The sequence below is a fragment of the Lithobates pipiens genome, unplaced genomic scaffold (assembly GCF_037356315.1).
Source record: "Lithobates pipiens isolate NorthernLeopardFrog02 unplaced genomic scaffold, aLitPip1_a1.2 Scaffold_1, whole genome shotgun sequence".
Taxonomy (NCBI): domain Eukaryota; kingdom Metazoa; phylum Chordata; class Amphibia; order Anura; family Ranidae; genus Lithobates; species Lithobates pipiens.
Window position 1 is genome coordinate 234,111,716 of NW_027507685.1, and position 21,779 is coordinate 234,133,494.

Genomic DNA, 21,779 nt, shown 5'->3' on the forward strand with positions numbered 1-21,779 from the left:
CCAATTGGGACATTTTCACTTAGGGGTGTACTCACTTTTGTTGCCAGTGGTTTAGACATTAATGGCTGTGTGTTGAGTTATTTTGAGGGGACAGCAAATATACACTGTTATACAAGTTGTTGTTCATTCATTCACAAGCTGTACACTCCTTTACATTGTAGCAAAGTGTTATTTCCTCAGTGTTGTCACATGAAAAGTATAATACAATATTTACAGAAATGTGAGGGGTGCACTCACTTTTGTGAGATGCTGTGTGTGTGTGTGTGTGTGTGTGTGTATGTATATATATATATATAAAGTTCTGCTCATAAGTTTACATACCTGGGCAGAATTTATAATTTCTTGGCCATTTTTTCAGAGAATATGTATGACGACACAAAAATGTTTCTTTCACAAATGTTTGGCTGAAGCCATTTATTATCAATCAAATGTGTTTACTCTTTTTTTTAAATTAGAATGGCAACAGAAACTACCCAAATAACCTTGATCAAAAGTTTACATACCCTGGTGATTTTGGCCTGCTAACTGCACACAAGTTGTCACAAAGGGGTTTGAATGGCTATTAAATGTAACCATCCTCACCTGTGATCTGTTTGCTTGTGATTAGTGTGTGTGTATAAAAAGGTCAATGAGTTTCTGGACTCCTGCATACCCTTGCATCTTTCATCCAATGCTGCACTGACTTTTCTGGATTTTGAGTCATGGGGAAAGCAAAAGAATTGTCAAATGATCTGTGGGAAAAGGTAGTCGAACTGTATAAAACAGGAAAGCAATATAAAAAGATATCCACGGAATTGAGACTGCCTATCAGCAATGTTCAAACTCTAATCAAGAAGTGGAAAATGAGGGTTTCTGTAGAAACCAAACCACGGTCAGGTAGACCAACTAAAATGTCAGCCACAACTGCCAGGAAAATTGTTCGGGATGCAAAGAAAACCCCGCAAATAACTTGTAATACAGGACTCTCTGAAAACGTGGTGGGGCTGTTTCAAGATGCACAATAAGGAGGAACTTGAAGAAAGATGGGCTGCATGGTCGAGTCGCCAGAAGAAAGCCATTACTACGCAAATGCCACAAAGTATCCCGCTTCCAATACGCCAAACAGCGCAGTGACAAGCCTCACACCTTCTGCCACAAAGTCATTTGGAGTGATGAGACTTTTGCTTAAAGTATATGTAAATAAGATAACAAAGGAGTGGCTACGGGACAACTCTGTGAATGTCCTTGATTGGGCCAGCAGAAGTAGTGAGATTTTAAAGCCGCACTGGTGTGAACCAGGGGGCTCACCACAACGGAATCTATTGCGGGATCAAATCAGCTTGTAAATAATATCCTGTCATTGGGTACTGCCAACATTACATTGCGAGATTCCACCATGAAATCAATAGAAATGCCCATGTAGTGTGAATCCATAAATGATTTTTATTAAAACCAAAGTACAAAACTACTCACGTGAGCCAGGAAAGCAGCGCTGTACGTATAAAATTTTCCCAAGTAATACTGCAAGTGTCTCCAGCTAGTACAAACAATTCGAACAGGTGTGGCAATGTCACGTGTATTAGCTCCACCCAACATGTTTTGTCATAACTGACACCATCAGGGGCATACATTCTTATGGATTCACACTGTGGGCATTTCTATTCTGATTTCATGGTGGAATCTCGCAATGTAATGGTTTCCATACATATCTAATATACATCTGGGAAATTGGAGTCGCCATGGGAATCTGATCAAGCAACATGGGTTGCAGTACCCCATGATAGGATATTATTCACAGGCTGATTTGACTCCATAATAGTCTGTGTGTTCTGATAAGTGTCTATTCCCTATAGCGGTGACGGTTCACATGGTGATCACGGACTTCCTCTCAACCAAACACATTTCACCACATAGTGGTGCCTCTTTATTGCATTGGGATTGTCACTTTGTCACTTTTTTATTATATGCACAATTGAAGTGGACTTTCATCTATTTATATACTTTTTTTATTTTGTGTTTTGCACTAAATTGATGCGTTTTTTCATATTGTCGCTATCAGCGCGGCAGATTATTATGTTTTTGAACACTGGAAATGCCACGTAATTGCTGGCGAGTACATTGCCGTTACCATGGCAATGTGTAAATCGAATCGTCCCACTCAAGCAATTGTTGTGCATGTGAGGGATTAGTATAGCAAAATTAAATAAAATAGTGGTGCTCAGTAAGGTAAAGTAATGACATCTTGTACTACATCAATGGCTGGAGAGTCGGTTGAAGCATCACAGCAATGTCCTTTTTCGGGCAGGCCTTTGGAGGAGCAAAAATGGCCTACAGCAATAGCAGGTACATTATTCTGTATTGAGAGCAGCATAGTTTATTTTTATGCAGTGTCATTATTACAGTGACAGTGCATATTTTTAGCACTGATCACTATTAGTGTCACTGGTTCCCATAAAGTGTCAGTGTCAGATTGCTATACTATCGCAGTCCCGCTATATGCAGTTGATCACTGCCATCACTGCCATTAGTAGTATATGTATATGTTTTTTTTCTTTATTTTCACCTGCTGATTTTTTAACTTCCTAAACAGGAAGTGAAGTCTTCCTCTTTAACCACTTCCCGCCTGGTCTATAGCAGAATGAAGGAAGTGGTTCAGCTATCCTAACTGAGCATCATATGATGTCCTTCAGGATAAGAGCCGCCGCACGCCCATGGGGGTGCGCATAGCGGCGATCGGTGGTGCGGTGTGTCAGTCTGACACAACACTACACCGATCTTGGTAAAGATCCTCTGACGGAGACTCTTTACCACGTGATCAGCCGTGTCCAATCACGGCTAATCACAATGTCAACAGGAAGAGCCATTGATTGGTTTTTCCTCACTCGCGTCTGACAGATGCGAGTAGAGGAGAGCCAATCAGCGGCTCTCCTGATGGGGGGGGGTCTGCGCTGATTGTTTATCAGCGCAGCCCCCCCTTGGATGCCCACACTAGACCACCAGGGAAGCCGCTAGGACCACCAGGGAAGGGGGCAACATGTGGATGACCAGGTATGTACCCCATGGCCAGCCACATGTGCAAATTATGCCCAATCTGTGCCAATCAGTGCACACAAATGGGCACTGACTGGCATCATTATATAACACATGACATCAGTGTCACCTATCAGTGCCCATCCGTGCCACCTATCAGTGTCACCCATATGTACCCATCAGTGCTGCCTATCAGTGCCACCTCATTGGTGATACCTCCTCTGTGCCCATCATTGAAGAAGAAAACATACTTATTTACAAAAAAATTTAACAGAAACAAAGAAAAACTTGTTTTCCTGACAGGCTCCATGGCAGCATACGTGTGGGTTAGCCCCGCCTCCATAATTACCCAATAGGACCTCTACTCCCATAAATCTTTGCTCCAAGCTGCTATCCGTGTTCCTTTTTTGTCCTCCTCCATAGGACAGGTGTTTCCTATCTGAAGAGATCTTCACTACGATCAAGTCGGCTGACTATCAAGCTTTTTGTTCCTCCGATAGGCCCTGTCTGTTAAGCATGGGTATGGAGTGTATGGCAGAGTAGCGCTGAAGACTTTGTTTATCCGAAGATAAGTGCGCACGGCTTATTACCTGCTATGTAAGGTGGCCATTATCTGCCCGGTGGATCGGTGGTGTGTGCTTGAACCTGTTCGGCCAGACGATCGTTGGTGGAGTGGTGAGCTGTAAAAATTCCGTTTTTCATGGCAGCAGTGTTTATGTGTTTTCTTTTCTACCTGTGTCTTTTCATATGCCAGCTGGTTCTTGTGTATAGGCGCTGACGCTTCCGCGTTCCAGCAGCCTTTCTCCCCCTGTTTCCGGGTCCAGCGCTGCGTTCTGCGCATGCGCAGACCCATATCCAAAGCGAGGCTTGGTTCCCGCGCATGCGCGCGGGCATCTCGCGTCTGACGCCGCTGATGACGTCATGGGCGCCATATTTAAAACACAGTGAGAGATGTCAGGATTTGGGAATGATTGCAGGAGATTCAGCAACTTCCCGGGGCCATTCTCTGGTTGGTGTAAGGTAGGTTATGATCTGCTCTGATGTATTGTTGCTCCTGTGTTTTGTATGGCTGCTTATGAGGGTTTATTGTTGTTACAGTCAGCGTTTTTAGTCATGGATGCCTCACTGCCTACCAGTGACCTGCCCGCTTGTAACAGGTATGTGCATGGCTGGATTGCTGTGTATTTGTGGAGTATTCCTTAGCATTTGATACCAGCCTGGTCTGTATCTCTCTCTTTTCTTGTATATTTCCTTATAGCCCTTCTAGGTCTGAACCGCATTACAGTGCGCATAGTCGCAGTGGATCGTCAAAATCGCACCACCGCAAATCATCATCAAAGTCTGGTTACCGTAGGTCTTCCAGATCTGAACAACGCAGTGGTCACTCGCACTCAAGCAGAGGACCAGTTAATTCATGTTGGGGCTGTAAGATGCCCATCCCATCAGACAAATCGCTCTGTGATCATTGCTTCTCTAAAGTCGCAGATGAAAGAGATGGTGCGGATCAACGCTTAGAATCTATGGTGAGAAGGGTGGTAAAGGAATCCCTGCAGCAGAGGGAAGCTCATCACGCTATGGAATCCCCCTCAGACCCATTATGTCCTTCAGGTGGTGAAGGGCTCTTACAAGAGACTGGGGAATCTTCTCAACCAAGCCACCACTCTGTGCTCTTGTCTGACAGAGAATCGGATCCAGAGGATCCAGGAGTAGGATTTGATTATGCTTTAGTACCTGCTCTTGTCAAGGCAGTGAAAGAAGCTTTAAAATGGGAAGAACCCACTACTTCTCCCCTCCCCAAACAAAGAAAGTTTTTCAAACAACTCAAAAAGGAACGGCAACATTTTCCTTTCCTATCTGAATTGGGAGAAATCATTACTGAAGAGTGGAGCAAGATTGATAGGAAGAGCTCCATGCAATCAAAGGTGTCTAAATTGTACCCCTTTAAGGAGGATGATGTGAAGCACCTTGAATCAGCTCCTCTGGTAGACGCAGCACTTATGCGTTTAGTAAAATACGTGACTCTCCCTTTGGAGGACACGGTATCTTTCAAAGATCCGTTAGAGAGAAGAATTGACTCAGATCTGAAAAGAATATATCTAACTTCAGGGATGGCTTGTAAACCAACTTTGGCTTTAGCCGCAGTCTCAAAGGCTATTGAAACATGGGCCGACAATGTTGAAGAGTTCTTGAGAGGTATCTCGGTGAATACGGCTAAAGACTCTCCCATTCAGGAGATCAGAATGGCATCAGCCTTTTTGGGGGAGGCATCTATTGACATTACCCGCCTTCTGTCTCGGGCTATGTTGGCAGCAGTCTCGGCACGCCGTGCTTTGTGGCTCCGTCCCTGGTTGGCGGATCCAACATCTAAGCAGGCATGGTGTCGTATACCATTTGAGGGAACCTCCTTGTTTGGTAATAAACTAGATAGCGCCATATCCCGGGCCACAGGTGGGAGGTCTGGGTTCCTCCCTCAAGACAGACGTCTTCAAAACCAAAAACGTATCTTTCCAAGAAGGCAGACCTCGGATCGCGCTAGAGAAGCGCGCAGTTATAGACCCGGCAGGGAGTTCTCTAGATCTTGGAGGTCCAGACAATCCTCCCTTAAGAAAACCTCAAAGGGGGCTTCCGCAGGTAATCAAGATTCTACCAAATCTTTTTGAAATTGGGCCCGCTCAATCATGTCAGGTGGGGGCTCGCCTTCTTCACTACCGACATGTTTGGGCGGCCTCAATTCAAGATTATTGGACCGTCAAGACGGTTTCCTCGGGTCACAAGTGGACTTTCATCAACACTCCGAGATTAAGGTTCATTCCCACAACGATTCCAGGCTCGGAGGAAAAGAAACAGGTCCTATTGACCTACGTAAGTTGTTTGCTGGATCAAGGCGCAGCCGTGCCAGTGCCAGAAGACGAACGTGGCGAAGGCATGTATTCTCCTCTATTTATGGTTCAGAAAAGAAATGGCGCATGGAGGCCAGTGATAGATTTGACCTTCCTCAATTCCTTCATTCGCAAGGAAAAGTTCAAAATGGAGTCTCTTCTTACAATCCAACAGTCGGTGCAGCTAGGGGATTGGTTAATCTCAATCGATCTGAAGGACGCATACTTTCACGTGCCAGTAGCAAGGGATTTCCAGCAATTTCTCCGTTTCGCAGTTGGCGATCAACACCTCCAGTTTACCTGTCTCCCATTCGGGTTGACAACATCTCCTCGGGTCTTCTCCAAGGTCCTCCTAGCGATAGTAGCTCTTTTACGAGTCAAAGGAGTTCGTCTCCATCATTATCTGGACGATTTGCTCCTATTATCTCAAGACAGAGATCAAATTCTGGAACACAAGAGTTTAGTCATCTCCACTCTACAGACGTTTGGTTGGCTCCTGAACCTAGAGAAGAGCCATCTGGTTCCAACTCAAGTGATCGTGTTTCTAGGGGCTCAGTTCGACACATTAAAAGGCACTATCTCTCTGCCAGAGGAAAAAATCTGTGTTATCCGGGACAGGATTCACAAGGCTTGGGAATCATCTCATCTTTCGGCTCTACAATGCTTGAAAGTGATCGGCACAATGACGTCCACCATCCCTATGGTGAAGTGGGCCCAGTGGCACACTCGTCCCTTCCAGAAAGGGTTTCTGCAACAGTGGGACTCGTCCAATCAAACACAGCGCATACTCCTTACACCAGCGATGAGGATGTCTCTCCTCTGGTGGCTTCAAGGGAAGAATCTACGCAACCATCATTCGATAGTCCCCATTTCCTGGGTAATAATAACCTCAGATGCCAGCAACAAAGGTTGGGGCGCTCATTGCCTTACGGAAGTAGCTCAAGGAAGGTGGTCGTTCCCGTCGCTGTATGTAGTCTCCAACATCCTGGAGTTGAGAGCAGCCTTTCAAGCACTCATAGCATTTCGCCATCTGGTGGCAGGGTCATCAGTAATGTTAAGACTGGACAACACAACTGCGGTGGCCTATATAAAGAAACAAGGAGGGACTCGCAGTGGGTCTCTACTACGAGAAGTAGAACCGATAATGAACTGGGCTCAGAAGAATGTGGTCAACATTTCTGCTGTATACATCCCAGGGGTCCAGAATGTTCAAGCAGATTATCTGTCAAGGGTCAAAATAGACAACAACGAGTGGTCCCTTCACAGGGATGTCTTCGAGTGGCTTCTGACTCTGGGAGTATCTCCAGAGGTCGATCTGTTCGCTTCGCCGTACAATCGCAAGATGCACAGATACTACTCGAGGTTCAGGGATCCTCAGGCGTTCGGGATAGATGCTCTCACGGATTGTTGGAAGTTCCAGAGAGCCTACGCCTTCCCTCCAGTTCCTGTAATCCTACAGTTCCTTCGCAGGCTCAGAGGGGAGAAGGTGGAAATCATTGCGATAATACCATTCTGGCCCAACAGGCCTTGGTTTCCTCTGCTGTTGCTCCTCAGCTATCAGGACCCAGTTCCCCTGCCTCTCAGGCCAGATCTACTGTCTCAAGGCACACTGTTACACCCGTGCCCATCCTGTCTACACCTCAGGGCATGGTTCTTGAGAGGGGAAGGCTAGAAGCTCTAGGTTGCCCAGAAGAAGCGATTCCAACCCTTCTTAGTGCCAGACGGAAGAGTACCAATAAAGTGTACGAGCGTATATGGGCCAGATTTATGGGCCACATGTCTTCTAGGTCAAATTCATATAATTCTCCGGCAGTTCAAGATATCTTGTCTTTCCTTCAGTCAGGGTTAGACTTGTCTCTGGCAGTTAGTTCTCTTAGAGTACAAGTTTCAGCCATTTCAGCCTTTACAGGAGTTTCGTGGGCGAATCATACATTAATACAACAATTCTTTAAAGGAGCCATCAGGCTTAGGCCACAAAGAAGGCCCAGGTTTCCCAAATGGGACCTTCCATTAGTACTGGACTTTCTTTCTGATCTTGGGAAAAGTTTGGACGTTCCCCTGTCTTTAGGAGATCTCACTATCAAGACGGTGTTTTTGGTGGCAATAACTTCAGCCAAAAGAGTGTCGGAAATTAGGAATCTTGGGTCAGTTGAACCATTTCTAACTTTCTTTCCGGACAGAGTGGTCCTGATCCCTATGCTTGGGTCAAATCCAAAAGTCACATCAGTATTTCACGAAAATCAGGAGATCGTGCTACCTACGTTTAGAATGTCAGACAACCAAGAGATTCATCCCCTGGATGTTGGTCGCACCTTGAAACAATATCTGGACGCTACAGCCTCGTTCAGACGAACAGACTTTCTTTTTGTCCTTCTTCATGGAAAAAATAAAGGGATGCGAGCATCAGTTAGATCAATCTCATCTTGGGTGGTCCAAACGATTCAAAGGGCATACAAGGCAAAGGGCATGGTTCCTCCTGAGGCAGTGACGGCTCATTCAACTCGGGGCATGTCGACCTCTTGGGCAGCAGTTCGACATGTCGCACCAGAAGTGATCTGCAGAGCAGCTTCCTGGTCTTCAATTAATACCTTTGTTTCCCATTATTGTGTAGAGCCAGCTGCGCTCTCTTCTGTTAATTTTGGTTTACAAGTATTGTCAGTGGACAATGAAAAATAAAATTCTAGTTTCTTTGCTCAACATTTTTAGCCCACCCGGGTGTGTTTGGCGAGTTATTTCCCACACGTATGCTGCCATGGAGCCTGTCAGGAAAAAGGAAAATTTATATCAAATACTTACCGTAATTTTCCTTTCCTGATGGGCTCCATGGCAGCAGGAGTTCCCTCCCAAATGTTGGAGTAGGCTAGTTACGGAACACGGATAGCAGCTTGGAGCAAAGATTTATGGGAGTAGAGGTCCTATTGGGTAATTATGGAGGCGGGGCTAACCCACACGTATGCTGCCATGGAGCCCATCAGGAAAGGAAAATTACGGTAAGTATTTGATATAAATTTTCCTTTTTTTTTTCCAAATTTTCTGTCTTTTATTATTGCGCAAAAAATAAAAACCGCAGAGGTGATCAAATACCCCCAAAAGAAAGCTCTATTTGTGGGAACAAAATGATAAAAAAAATGTTTGGGTACAGTGTTGTATGACTGCACAATTGTCATTCAAATTGGGACAGCGCTGAAAGCTGAAAATTGGCCTGGGCAGGAAGGTGTCTAAGTGCCCGGTATTGAAGTGGTTAATTGTACGTATTGGTAAACCTATAATGAGGCTTACCTGTAGGTACTGTAAATATCTTCTAAACTTGCACCGTTTAGGAGATATTTACTATATACAATGCGGCCAACATCATCAGCACATGCACACTGAAGAAACTGCCAGCTCATGCCGTTTCTTCAGGGAACATGCTGTGATCGGCAGCATCCGTGCGTCGGGAGTGACATCATCGCGGCTCCAGCCAATCTCAGCGCCGGAGCCCGCAAACCTGGAAGTAGCTCTGTTTTTTTTTTTTTTTTGGAGGTTTACAACCTCTTTAACAGATCATGCTGTCTAGCAAAAGTGTCAGTTAGAGGGATGAGACAAACCATTTAAACCGGAGTTAAACCTACCTTTTCTTCAACGGTCCCCATCCTTTACTGGTGTGCCGGCATCTTATTCTGAGTGTTGGTCTTTGGCCATCTTCATTGGCTGGTGTGGGATGATGTCACCTCTGCACATTCACAGGAGTCATCCCGGCACATAGGGACCATATTGGCGATGAAAGCTGAGCTGCGCATGCACAGCTCAGTTTACATGCTAGAGAAAGACAGTGAGTGGGCAGCCATGTTTCTTCTGCAATAAATAGGTTATCTGCTTGTTGTTTATGACTTTAGCTCTGTTTTAAAGTGTTACTAAACCCAGGACTCTGCATTCACTATATCTGGTCCCCCACCTTACCCAGAACATGGAAATGCAATTATTTTAGTAAATATAAATAAACCGCTAAATACATTTTCTCATCAGCCGTATATAGCAGTCTTGTGACTTCTATCAGTGTCTGGTTAAAGCTTGTAGGATGAGTTTTCATTCTCCTCTGATGCCCTGTACACACGGTTGAACATTCCAATGACTAAATCTGTCAGATTTTTTCCGAAATACAGGTCCTTCTCAAAAAATTAGCATATTGTGATAAAGTTCATTATTTTCTGTAATGTACTGATAAAACATTAGACTTTCATATATTTTAGATTCATTACACACAACTGAAGTAGTTCAAGCCTTTTCTTGTTTTAATATTGATGATTTTGGCATACAGCTCCTGAAAACCCCAAAATCCTATCTCAAAAAATTAGCATATTTCATCCGACCAATAAAAGAAAAGTGTTTTTAATACAAAAAAAGTCAACCTTCAAATAATCATGTTCAGTTATGCACTCAATACTTGGTCGGGAATCCTTGTGCAGAAATGACTGCTTCAATGCGGCGTGGCATGGAGGCAACCAGCCTGTGGCACTTCTGAGATGTTATGGAGGCCCAGGATGCTTCGATAGCGGCCTTAAGCTCATCCAGAGTGTTGGGTCTTGTGTCTCTCAACTTTCTCTTCCCAATATCCCACAGATTCTCTATGGGGTTCAGGTCAGGAGAGTTGGCAGGCCAATTGAGCACAGTAATACCATGGTCAGTAAACCATTTACCAGTGGTTTTGGCACTGTGAGCAGGTGCCAGGTCGTGCTGAAAAATGAAATCTTCATCTCCATAAAGCTTTTCAGCAGATGGAAGCATGAAGTGCTCCAAAATCTCCTGATAGCTAGCTGCATTGACCCTGCCCTTGATAAAACAAAGAGGACCAACACCAGCAGCTGACATGGCACCCCAGACCATCACTGACTGTGGGTACTTGACACTGGACCTCAGACATTTTGGCATTTCCCTCTCCCCAGTCTTCCTCCAGACTCTGGCACCTTGATTTCCGAATGACATGCAAAATTTGCTTTCATCCGAAAAAAGTACTTTGGACCACTGAGCAACAGTCCAGTGCTGCTTCTCTGTAGCCCAGGTCAGGCGCTTCTGCCGCTGTTTCTGGTTCAAAAGTGGCTTGACCTGGGGAATGCGGCACCTGTAGCCCATTTCCTGCACACGCCTGTTCACGGTGGCTCTGGACGTTTCTACTCCAGACTCAGTCCACTGCTTCCGCAGGTCCTCCAAGGTCTGGAATCGGTCCTTCTCCACAATCTTCTTCAGGGTCCGGTCACCTCTTCTCGTTGTGCAGCGTTTTCTGCCACACTTTTTCCTTCCCACAGACTTCCCACTGAGGTGCCTTGATACAGCACTCTGGGAACAGCCTATTCGTTCAGAAATTTCTTTCTGTGTCTTACCCTCTTGCTTGAGGGTGTCAATGATGGCCTTCTGGACAGCAGTCAGGTCGGCAGTCTTACCCATAATTGCGGTTTTGAGTAATGAACCAGGCTGGGAGTTTTTAAAAGCCTCAGGAATCTTTTGCAGGTGTTTAGAGTTAATTAGTTGATTCAGATGATTAGGTTAATAGCTTGTTTAGAGAACCTTTTCATGATATGCTAATTTTTGGAGATAGGAATTTTGGGTTTTCATGAGCTGTATGCCAAAATCATCAATATTAAAACAAGAAAAGGCTTGAACTACTTCAGTTGTGTGTAATGAATCTAAAATATATGAAAGTCTAATGTTTATCAGTACATTACAGAAAATAATGAACTTTATCACAATATGCTAATTTTTTGAGAAGGACCTGTATTTTGACCCAAACTTGTTTAGCATACACACGGTCTTAGAAAGTTGTTGGAAAATTAGATCGTTCAGAACGCGGTGACGTAAAACACGTATGACGGGACCAGTAGCCAACAGCTTTCGTCTCATAATTTATTCTGTGCATGCGTGGCACCTTGTGCGTCAGAACTGTCTACACACAATCGGAATTTAAACGATCGGATTTTGTTGTTAGAAAATTTGAGATCCACATCTCAAACTTTGTGTGTAGGAAATTCCGATGGAAAAAGTCTGATGGAGCCCACACATGATCGGAATTTCTGACAACACAGTCCGATCGTGCATTTTCTGACTGTTCTATGAAGATGTGGGACCCCTGACCATCTGTCTGGACAGTGCTGATTGGCCGCGTGCTGATCACATGCACACTCCCAAAAAAAAAAACCTCTGTAACAATACACACCAAACTGAGCATGTGCAGCTCATCCCCTAACCTCTGTTATATCGGGAGATGGATTGGGGACAGTGAAGGAGGATCAGAGAAGACAGGATCAAACAAACTTTTTACACAATGCAGAGGATTAACCCCTTAGGTTCCACAGTGAGTATAACAAGCATGCTTTACTGCATATACAGACTGATTTTAGTGTTGTGGGTTTAGTAAAACTGATAGGGGGGGGGGCTACAATGATCAGCTTTTATTTGTTTATATAAAACCTATTTGCCATAAGGAAAAACTGTTGCTGTAATTGCTTGTGTAAGTGCAGTGTGGGAGTTTGGCTTCAGTTTGTTAGTGTATCTAAATCTGCAAATACATCTAACACTCCCCTTCCCCCAGACTGATAATGCTGCTATCCAAAGATGCCCCCTGTGCTCCTCCATCCGTTGCATTTTCTGATGGGTAGCAGTATTCTGATAGAACACCGGAGGATCACCAGGTGAAAAAAAAAAAGGAAACAAATACAGCCATCACACCCATAGCATATATATATATATATATATATATATATATATATATATATATATATATATATATATATATAATGTATATATATATATACACTGTATATATACACACATATATATAATGAGCAAATATGAAATTGGAATGACTGTGAGAAGAAAAGGTAAGATCGAAATATTTTTTAATATTTAATATTCAGTGTTTTAGTCTTCTAACTGGACGTCATTTTCTCGAAGTCCCACCCACAGCTATCTTCGACAAAATGGCTCCTACACTGAGGACAAAACCTTCAGCCACATTTCCCAAAACACAACCGCCGCCGCGTCGTGACGTTTCCCTATTCCCCATTGGCTAGATTAGCCCGTTTTGCAGCCTTGTTTTTAAAAACTGTCCAGTAGGGCTTCGAGCGGCGCCAGAGCTATGCGCTGATTGGCGGAGGCCCTAGGCGGGACTTTGGTCCGGGCTAGCCGCCGCCTGGTTTGAATTTGAACAGAGAGAAAGCTGGCTGGTTAACGTATCGGAGCGGAAGGGTAAGTACTTGTATATAGTAGCCGCATCGGGTCCAGGGTGGGCAGGCGGACGTTCACTGCTGCTGCACGGGTTACATACCTTCTATAGTACAAAGGAGGGATGTAGCGCCGTCAGCAGCCGTGGTGCAGAGTGCTGTAGACTGATGTACATACAGTGTGGGAGGTCCATAGGGGTGTATGTAACCTCCATTGGGGTGTATGTAAACAAGCACAGCCATAAGAATACACTTGTAGGATGGAGAACCTTGCCTGCAGAGCTTACAATCTACTGGCTCAAATCTTAACCCTTTCGCTGCCAGATCCCTGTTTTCAACATGTGTATAACTGCCCAGCTCTGTCCAGTATTAATGTCACCCCCTGAAATCAGGATTGTAGTTTTAGTTATGTCACATGACTGGTTCCTTGACCCGTCTGTCCGCCTTGTGCACCCGCAGATCATCGCACAGTTTTCGGCAATGCCGCCACGGATTTATAAAACTCCTCCCCTGCGCATGCACAGGCATGACATCATCTTGGCCAAGACAATAAAAGCGATCGGAAATTAGTACTCAGAAGCTGACCGGCCAATGGTGACCGGCGAGAGTGCAGCGCTGGAGGAAGGGTGATTAAACGCTTTAACCCTTTAGTAGGATCTGTATGCCTTTTGGGGGGGGGGGGGCATGGTCAACCATGTGACCGCTGTGATTCGCTGTCCAAGTGGTCACATGGCCAGGAGCCAGTCCTGCTGGCTATCGATCGTTATTGCTGACTGAGAGCTGTGTCTAAAGGCTCTTCCAATTTTGGCAACGCGTTAAAGCGGAGCTCCGCCCAAAAGTGAAAGATCCGCTTGTTTGCCTCCTCCCCCCTCTGATGTCACATTTGACACCTTTTGGGGGGGAGAGGTTACCTGGTTTTAGACAGATTTCCGACTCAGTGCGCCACAGCAAAGTGAGCAGGAAGTTTGCACCCTTCCCCTGCAGCCTGCCTATTCATAAAGTGCATGCGATTCGTGCAACCCGGCTGTGAAGCTGCAAGTTCCCTTAGCTAAGATGGTGGCACCAGCACCCGAGAGCTGAATCAAGAATCTGCTCTGGCGAGGACACCGCTGGATCCCTGGACAGGTAAGTGCCCTAATAGTGTTTGTAGCTGCTGACTTTATATATTTTTTTTTTTGGGGGGGGGGAGCGGAAGCTCGGAGCTCTTCTTTAAGGCTGAATTCTCACATAAAGCAGACCCAAAATCGCCCATTGCTCTCTTCAAAAATGGACCTTGGCTGTCCCGGACATGTCTGAATTGGCTCGATTGAAAGCCGTTCTGGTTCACGTGTTATGTGAATTGGATGCGCTTCAAAACGCATCCAATTTGTGTAGATGTGAACCGAGCTTACGGGATAAATTCACCTGTTACACGTTACAGTGCAGAGAAAACTCAAGCAATCATTTCACTTGCTAGCCTTGTTAGAAGGGATTGCTGCCTATGGGAAATTGGAGTTTCCATGCATGAATACACATTGTTGGTAAAGAGAGGCTTAGTGATTAATGTACCTCTTCTTCAGATGAATAATATAATCCCTATATTCTGGATCTTATGATTCTTTATTTGTTTGGTTTCATTAGGGATTCTAAATATATGGAGACTTCAATAGAAAAGAAGCAACAGCAGTCCCTCAAGATGTCCCGTCTGCCTGTCCCACCCAACAGGAAGAGGCAGCTGAGCGATGAGAACCAGGAGCAGATGTCGAGGGTAAAGCCAGTCCTTGGGGTTTGTTTCCTGTTTCTGTTTTCTTCCTAGTTTGCTCGCCATTGGTTGGGGAATTGCATTAATACTTCTTATTCGCAGTAAGTGCTGGGGGTTGTCACAGGTAGCAATTTCTCGCCAATGGCATCCCATTCCGGTGAATTCTCTGCAACTCTTCTTCCTCCTTTGGGGGATCCTTCTCTCCGGCTTCAGGCTTGTGGACAGCAGCACCTCCATGTTCCTGCAACCTATGATAGGAATACAGAAGGCCTCTCTACTAATTGGACCACTTTTATAATCCCTTTCATACTTCATAGATAACTTTGTGGTACCACTTTTGCACCCGACCCAAATGATTAGCGGACCTGGATACTCCTATTCAGGGCTGTTAAATTCTGGAGGATTCACTCTCCTCAACTGTTCTCCCCTGTAAGTCAAAATGGACGAACACCATGGTCGTGGCATACCTACATCACCAAGGAGGCACCAAGAGTCAGGCAGCCGCAAGAAACGTATCCTACAGCGTTGAGTGGGCTGAGCATTGTGGTCCATCTGTTTTGACCATTGACATACCAGGAGTGGATAAAACTTTGTAGATCTAGGGGAATGGCTCCTTTTAACCAAGTGGTATTTTTCAGGATCTGCAGTTGATGGGGCTGTTGGTACACTGTGTGGGAACAAGGCCTTATATTTGAAGACTCGCACTGATGTCAAATTGGAAGCCGTGTCTGTGCATCCGTTGCATTCCAACTGAAATCAATGGGAATGCTTACCGGTGTTAATTTTGTCAACAAAAAATGTATGTCAATTTTCATCAGCGACATTTTTTGCAGTGACAAAAAGTACACCACGTATTCATCCACTGATAACTATGATGAAAATCCATTCCCTTTTTGTTAACGAATGAAAATGTGAGGCAGGGAAATTTACCCTCGTGAACTAACTTCCTGTTTCCATGGAGCTCCGCCTGCTTCCGCTCCTGGCAAGCAACTGTGTAGCCAGTATTACAGGCCTCCGAGTCCTCAGTCGACCGTCCAGAATAGCACTGTGCATTACCGGCCTCCCAACAAGAGTCCCACTCCCGAGCCAGGACGGCCACCCTCCAGAGCAGAGAGCACTGAATGGCAAAAGCTTATATCATTGTATGACCTACTGCTGCTGCCTTTTGCGGAACATACTAAAATCCTCCAGAGTGACTCTGTCCCTGCCCTGTTTGATTTACTCAGCCACCTTGAGGACTTTCATCAGAACTCTAGCTACCGAGACCTTGCCACAGTTGCACAGAAGATGAAAGAGACTGTAAACCAGCATTGTGCGTCTTTCTTAGATCCAACTGATGTGTTTTCCTCAGCTGCTGTTTTTGTCAACCCTACTCTCTGTGAAACTTCTTGTTGATGTGGCGCATGCCGTAAGAAAATCCACATTTGCCCCACACACTAGAGAGAGTATTCAGGGTCACAGGTGACCTCACTAGAAGGTGGCGAAATGGAGCAAGGGTCATGTTGGCATGAAGTGCTTTCCTTAAAAATGAATCGTAACAAATAAAAATGTTTTTAATTATTCTCCAGGTATTTCTAAGATGAGAAGCATACCTAATACTTGTAGGTTGTGCTTATTGCAATAGGAATAATCATCTATATTTTTCAACAGGTTTTTAAATCCTAGGAACAATGCACAGGCTGCCGCAACAAATGCCATTGGTTCTCTCTTCTTCTTCTCTCCTCCTTCTTTCTTCTTTCTTTTTCTTCTTTTCTTTTTCTTTTCTTCTTTTTCTTCTTTCTTTTCTTCTTTCTTTTTCTTCTTTCTTTTTCTTCCTCAAAACTCTTTGCATAATGCCAGTGCCACCATGCAGTGCACATTTACATGAACTTTTAACAGTTCAAGAAACTGGAACAGTTGGTTTGCAATTCCCTTAACAACTGTTTAAAGTGGGCCTAAACTTGTGAAGATTTATGTTTGAAGAAATCTATATGTTAAGCAATACCCTGTGCAATTTTTTTATGGTATCTGAATTTGCAAGCATAGGAATTTCCTGTTTTCCGCTCACTCAGCTCTAGTTTTATGTTTACTGAGAAAGCAGAAAAGTAAACCTACTCTTTGTCCCCTCAGAAACGTCTGAGACCTTCATCCCCAGAAGCCGAGCTGCCGAAAGTTCGGGTGGCAGCGAGCATTGCCACCACCAGGCCCCGCGTGGCTTCTGCAGTTGCTTTACCTAAACCTCAAGTAATTGGTAGGTGACATCTGATTAAAGCGGATCTTCACTGCATCTGAGAACTACACTTCAACAAGGACTCTGCATTCCCAACACATGCAGGGCATGGAGTTTTGTACCTTAACCACTTCCATGCTTCGTGAATTCCAGCACTCCTCTCCTACGTCTAAAAATGATAATTTTTTTTAGGGGGCTAGAAAATTACTCCGAACCCCCAAACATAATATAAACATATATATTTATTATTATTATTTAGCTGACACCCTAGGGAATAAAATTGCAATCATTGCAACTTTTTATGTCACACAGCATTTACGCAGTAATTTTTCAAATGCGTTTGTTTTTTTGTGGGGGGGGGGGGGAGTTTTGATGAATAAAAACAAAACGGTAAAATTAGCCCAATTGTTTTTTTTGTATGATATTACACCGAGTAAATAGATACCTTACATCTCATGCTTTAAAATTGTGCACACTCGTGGTGTGGCGCCAAACTTCGGTACTTAAAAATCTCCTCCATAGGCGATGCTTTAAAATTGTTTACAGGTTACATGTTGAGAGTTACAGAGGAGGTTTAGTGCTAGAATTATTGCTCTCACTCTAACATTTGCAATAATACCTAACGTGAGTGAAATATTTGTATAGCGCACAACGCAAACTGGATTGCCTCAAGGCACTGTGAAGAGCTTAGTTGTCCAACTTCTAGAAGAGGAAGGTTTTGAGTTTTTTTTTCTAAAGGCCTGGTGGTTTTCTTCCAGGCAGATGTTGGTTGGTAGCGCGTTCCATAGCCGTGGTCCTTGGACAGCTAATCTCCGTTCCCCCTTTGATTTGTACCAAGATTTGGGAACGAGGAGGAGGTTTTAGTTCGATGATCGAAGATTCTGGTTTGGCGTGTAGTGTTTTATTTTCTCAATTAGGTATTGAGGAGCATCTCTATGCACGCATTTGTGGGTGAGGCAGAGGGTCTTTGAAAGTGATCCGAATCTTTACGGTTAGCCAGTGTAGGTTCCTCAGGGAAGGGGAGATTGGTTCACAGGGTTTTTTTCCTGTTATCAGCCTTTCCCGCCGTGTTTTGGATAAGTTGTAATCGCGCAAGTTGATATTGGGGTAATCCTATGTACAGTGAGTTTGCGTAGTTAAGTCGTGAGTTAATGACTGATCCAACTACCACAGCTTTGTCATTCTTTGGGATAAAAGGGATGAGTCTGCGTAGCATATGGTGAGAACCACTGACTACTGCTCCTATTTGTGCATCCATTGACATTTGTGAGTCGAAGATGACCCCGAGACTCTTGGCCTTAGTCTTTGGGGAGATGGTCTGCCCAAATATGGCGTGTAGTGTCCAGGAGGTCTTGGTTCGGGGATTATGGTTTGCGTGAAGGATAAGAAGCTCTGTTTTTGGTTCGTTGAGTTTGAGGGAGTTGGTGGTCATCTAGTCTTCTATTAAATTGAGACAATGTTCTAGTTGTTGATGGTCTCTATGTCCGGTGATACGGAGGTAAAGCTGTGTGTCGTCAGCATACGAGTGGAAGCAGAGGTCTGAAAATCTGTTGATTTGGAGGAGAGGGCGGATGTATATGTTGAAGAGGCCTGGTGACAAGGGTGATCCTTGAGGGACTCCGCAAGCGATTGCCCGGGATTCAGAGGTGAATTCGCCTAGTTTTGCTGTCTGTGAACGATTTCCTAGGAAGGAGGTGAACCATTGAAGATCTGAGCCTTTGACTCCTGCAACTTCTGTGAGGCGGGTGAGTAGAGTATTGTGGTCTACTGTATTAAACGCTGCACTGAGGTCTAACCGCACCAGGAGACATGATTCTCCGTCATCCGCTGCTTCGAGGACGTCGTCTCATATCTTGAGGAGAGCTGTTTCTGTTCCATGACCCGGGCGGAAGCCTGATTGCAGCGGGTCCAGGAGTTTGTGTGTATCCAGGTGGAGTTGTAACTGTTGTACTATAGCTTTCTCCATGATCTTGGATATGGTGTTGAGGCTTGTTATTGGCCTACGGTTGTTTGGGTCCTGAGGGTCGAGGTTAGGTTTCTTTAGCAGGGGTTTGACGATGCCTTTTTTGAGGGCGCTGGGAACAATCCCTTCTTGGAATGACCGGTTTATGAGGTGCGTTATAGTGGGAGTCACGATGTCGAAACATTCTTTCAGAAGTTTAGTGGGGATGATGTCAATTGGTGATGTACTGTCACTGAGTTTTTTAATGATAGTTTTTAGTGGTGTCCGCAGTAATTGGGGTCAGCGAAAACTTCGGCGGTTGTGGGATGTTGTTGTAGATATCTTTTTGCTTTTGTTGGCTAAGGTTGGCTGTTTTCTTCTGATAAATTGTTTCCCTGATGGTTTAGATTTTGTTGATGAAAAAGTCAGTCAGTTTGTTGCAGTAATTTTGGGTTTCGTTTGCTGGGGGCTCTAGGCATACCGGGTTCATTGATTGAGTGACTATTTTGAAAAGCATGTGTGGTTTGGACGTCATTTACTTGTGTGGGCACGACCTACGTATGCGTTCATTTCTGCGTGTGAGCTCGCGGTGACCAGGGCGCTTTACTTTGTTTTATCTTGATTGTTTTTTATTTTTAATGTTTCCTCTTTTTAACATTTTATTTTTAATTTTTATTTTTATTTTCTCATCACTTTTTTTTTATTCCTTGTAATAGTAATGGTGTGTTGGTGTGTGACAGGTCCTCTTTATGGAGAGGTGGGGGGGGGGGGGGGTCTGGCTTTCCTTTTAGGCTGGAAAGCATCAGATCGAAAAAAAATAAAATTAACACTCTACGGCGCATTTGCACTGATATTTTGGTCCTGTGTGACCTTTAATTGGTTTGGTTGTGGCCTTTTTCTTTTTTGCTCTGCACATAATTAAAAGAAGGGGGGGGGGGCTTTCAATCATCAGCTCTAGGTCATGCTTCTACTGATATTTGTTAACCCTTTACCACCATAATGTGCTTTCCACAAGGCGAAGAACAGGACATGCATCCACCACCCATGCTAACCCTGCCTCATTATTTTTATTTATTTTTTTTGTCAAAAAGGACAATTTTTACTTTGTTTTTCACTGTTTGGTGTTTGCAGGTCGGCAGTCTCTTGTAGTATTGAATTCAAGAAACAGAGCAAACTTATCAGGTAAGTGAACTCATAGGTGGTCATTTTAAATGCAACTAACCATTTTTTTTTTGTTTGTTTTGTTTTTCATGGTGTAGCGGGGAAGTAAATGACGGGTTCTGTAAGCTCAGCACAAAGATGAATCTGGGGATTGTTAATGGAAATCATTACAAGAAAATAGATCAATGTGTAGGCATTGTTAGATGCTTGCTCTAGTAGCATGAATATAGTGTATAAGGATTTCTCAATGACCAGTCCATATTAAATAGGGATCGACTGATTTTTTTCAGAAGTATCGGCTCAAAAAAGTACCGATTATTGCTTCAAGGGGTTTTACCGGGGTGATGCTTGCAGCTGCAGGCATCACCCCGGTACTATTCTTTGGAGCGGATGGTCGGCTTTCTTGTAATAATAACCAATGGGTCTCGGCAGCCGATTGGCTGTTATTACAAGCAGCGTTAGGGGACATTTCCCCCCTTATATTTTTTTGGGGGGGATATTTATTAAAGTAAAAATAGTTTTTATTTTATTTTTTTTATTTTTTTTTTTATAAATTGTTGCATTTTTTGTTCATAGTGCAAAAAATAAAATTGCAGAAGTGATCAAATACCACCAAAATAAAACTCTATTTGTGGGGAAAAGGGGCATCAATTCTGTTTGGGTGCCACGTCGCACGATCTCGCAATGGTCAGTTAGGGCTTTGCGTCGCTTTATCGCAAAAAGTGCTCTGGTCAGAAAGGGGGCAAATTCAATATTCAAAAGCACCGATCTTGACGTTTTGATTACTCGGAAATGCAGAGGAGTTTGGGGTCTTTTAGACCCCCGATCTCTCCATAAAGAGTACCTCTCTTGTACCTATTGCTGTCGCAAGGGATGTTTATATTCCTTGTGACAGCAATAATAGTGATATAAAACATATATTTTTTTTTTTTAAATGACTGTCAGTTAAAAAAATGTTAAACGTTCAAAATATCAGCAAAAAAAATAAAAAATCCACTATCGGTATCGGCACTGAAAAAATTATATCTGTCGATTCCCTAATATTAAATGACCTGTGTTATTAAGCTATATGCTGGCTAAGTCTGGTCCTGTTGGTCAATTTTTATCTTTTTTTTTTCTTTGCAGCTACAGCTGCACCAGCCAAACCCAAAGTGACTGCACCAGGTAAGTCTAAGCAAAACTGAAAAGTGCATTTTAAGGAATTCTGCCACAGAGCAGAACTGTGTGTGGAGGCTTCTTCCATCATAGCCCTCTTGCGTTGTGAAGTGATGTTTTGTGAGTGTTGCTTTAACCGCTTGCCAACCAATTAACATACTGGCATGGCAGCAAAGCCACCTGCCTACACTGGATCACGTACCTAGTAAAAGCCGGCTCAGTGATTCACAAAACAAAGCTCTGTGATTGTAACCAATACAGAGCTCTGCTCACTGACAGGGGATCTTGCTGTTAAGCAGGGGGAAAAAAAGACTAAGATCCTTAGTAATAGCAGCACACGTTACACATAGGCACACATTTAACCCTTGGCGGTAACCCCTTCCTTCCCAGTGTCAGAGTGCAAGTGCATTTATTAGCACTGATCCCTGTATTAAAGTGGTTGTAAACCCTCTCATATATCCTGTGAAATAAATAGCCTCAAATAATACAC

General features: G+C 44.1%; 1 protein-coding gene across 2 annotated transcripts in view; it reads left to right on the forward strand.

Annotated features, from left to right (window-relative positions):
• Positions 1-12,961: 12,961 nt before the first annotated feature.
• The window catches only part of KIFC1 (kinesin family member C1), a 30,452-nt gene continuing 21,634 nt past the window's right edge, over positions 12,962-21,779 (forward strand). Inside the window, exons 1-5 of one of the 2 annotated variants that reach the window (XM_077484676.1) lie at positions 12,962-13,106; positions 14,702-14,846; positions 16,932-17,052; positions 20,105-20,155; positions 21,260-21,298. In XM_077484676.1, the coding sequence (XP_077340802.1) occupies positions 14,715-14,846; positions 16,932-17,052; positions 20,105-20,155; positions 21,260-21,298 (343 nt within the window). In that variant the 5' untranslated portion in view covers positions 12,962-13,106; positions 14,702-14,714. The remainder of the gene's footprint in view (positions 13,107-14,701; positions 14,847-16,931; positions 17,053-20,104; positions 20,156-21,259; positions 21,299-21,779) is intronic. The other variant, XM_077484677.1, reaches the window with a different exon arrangement.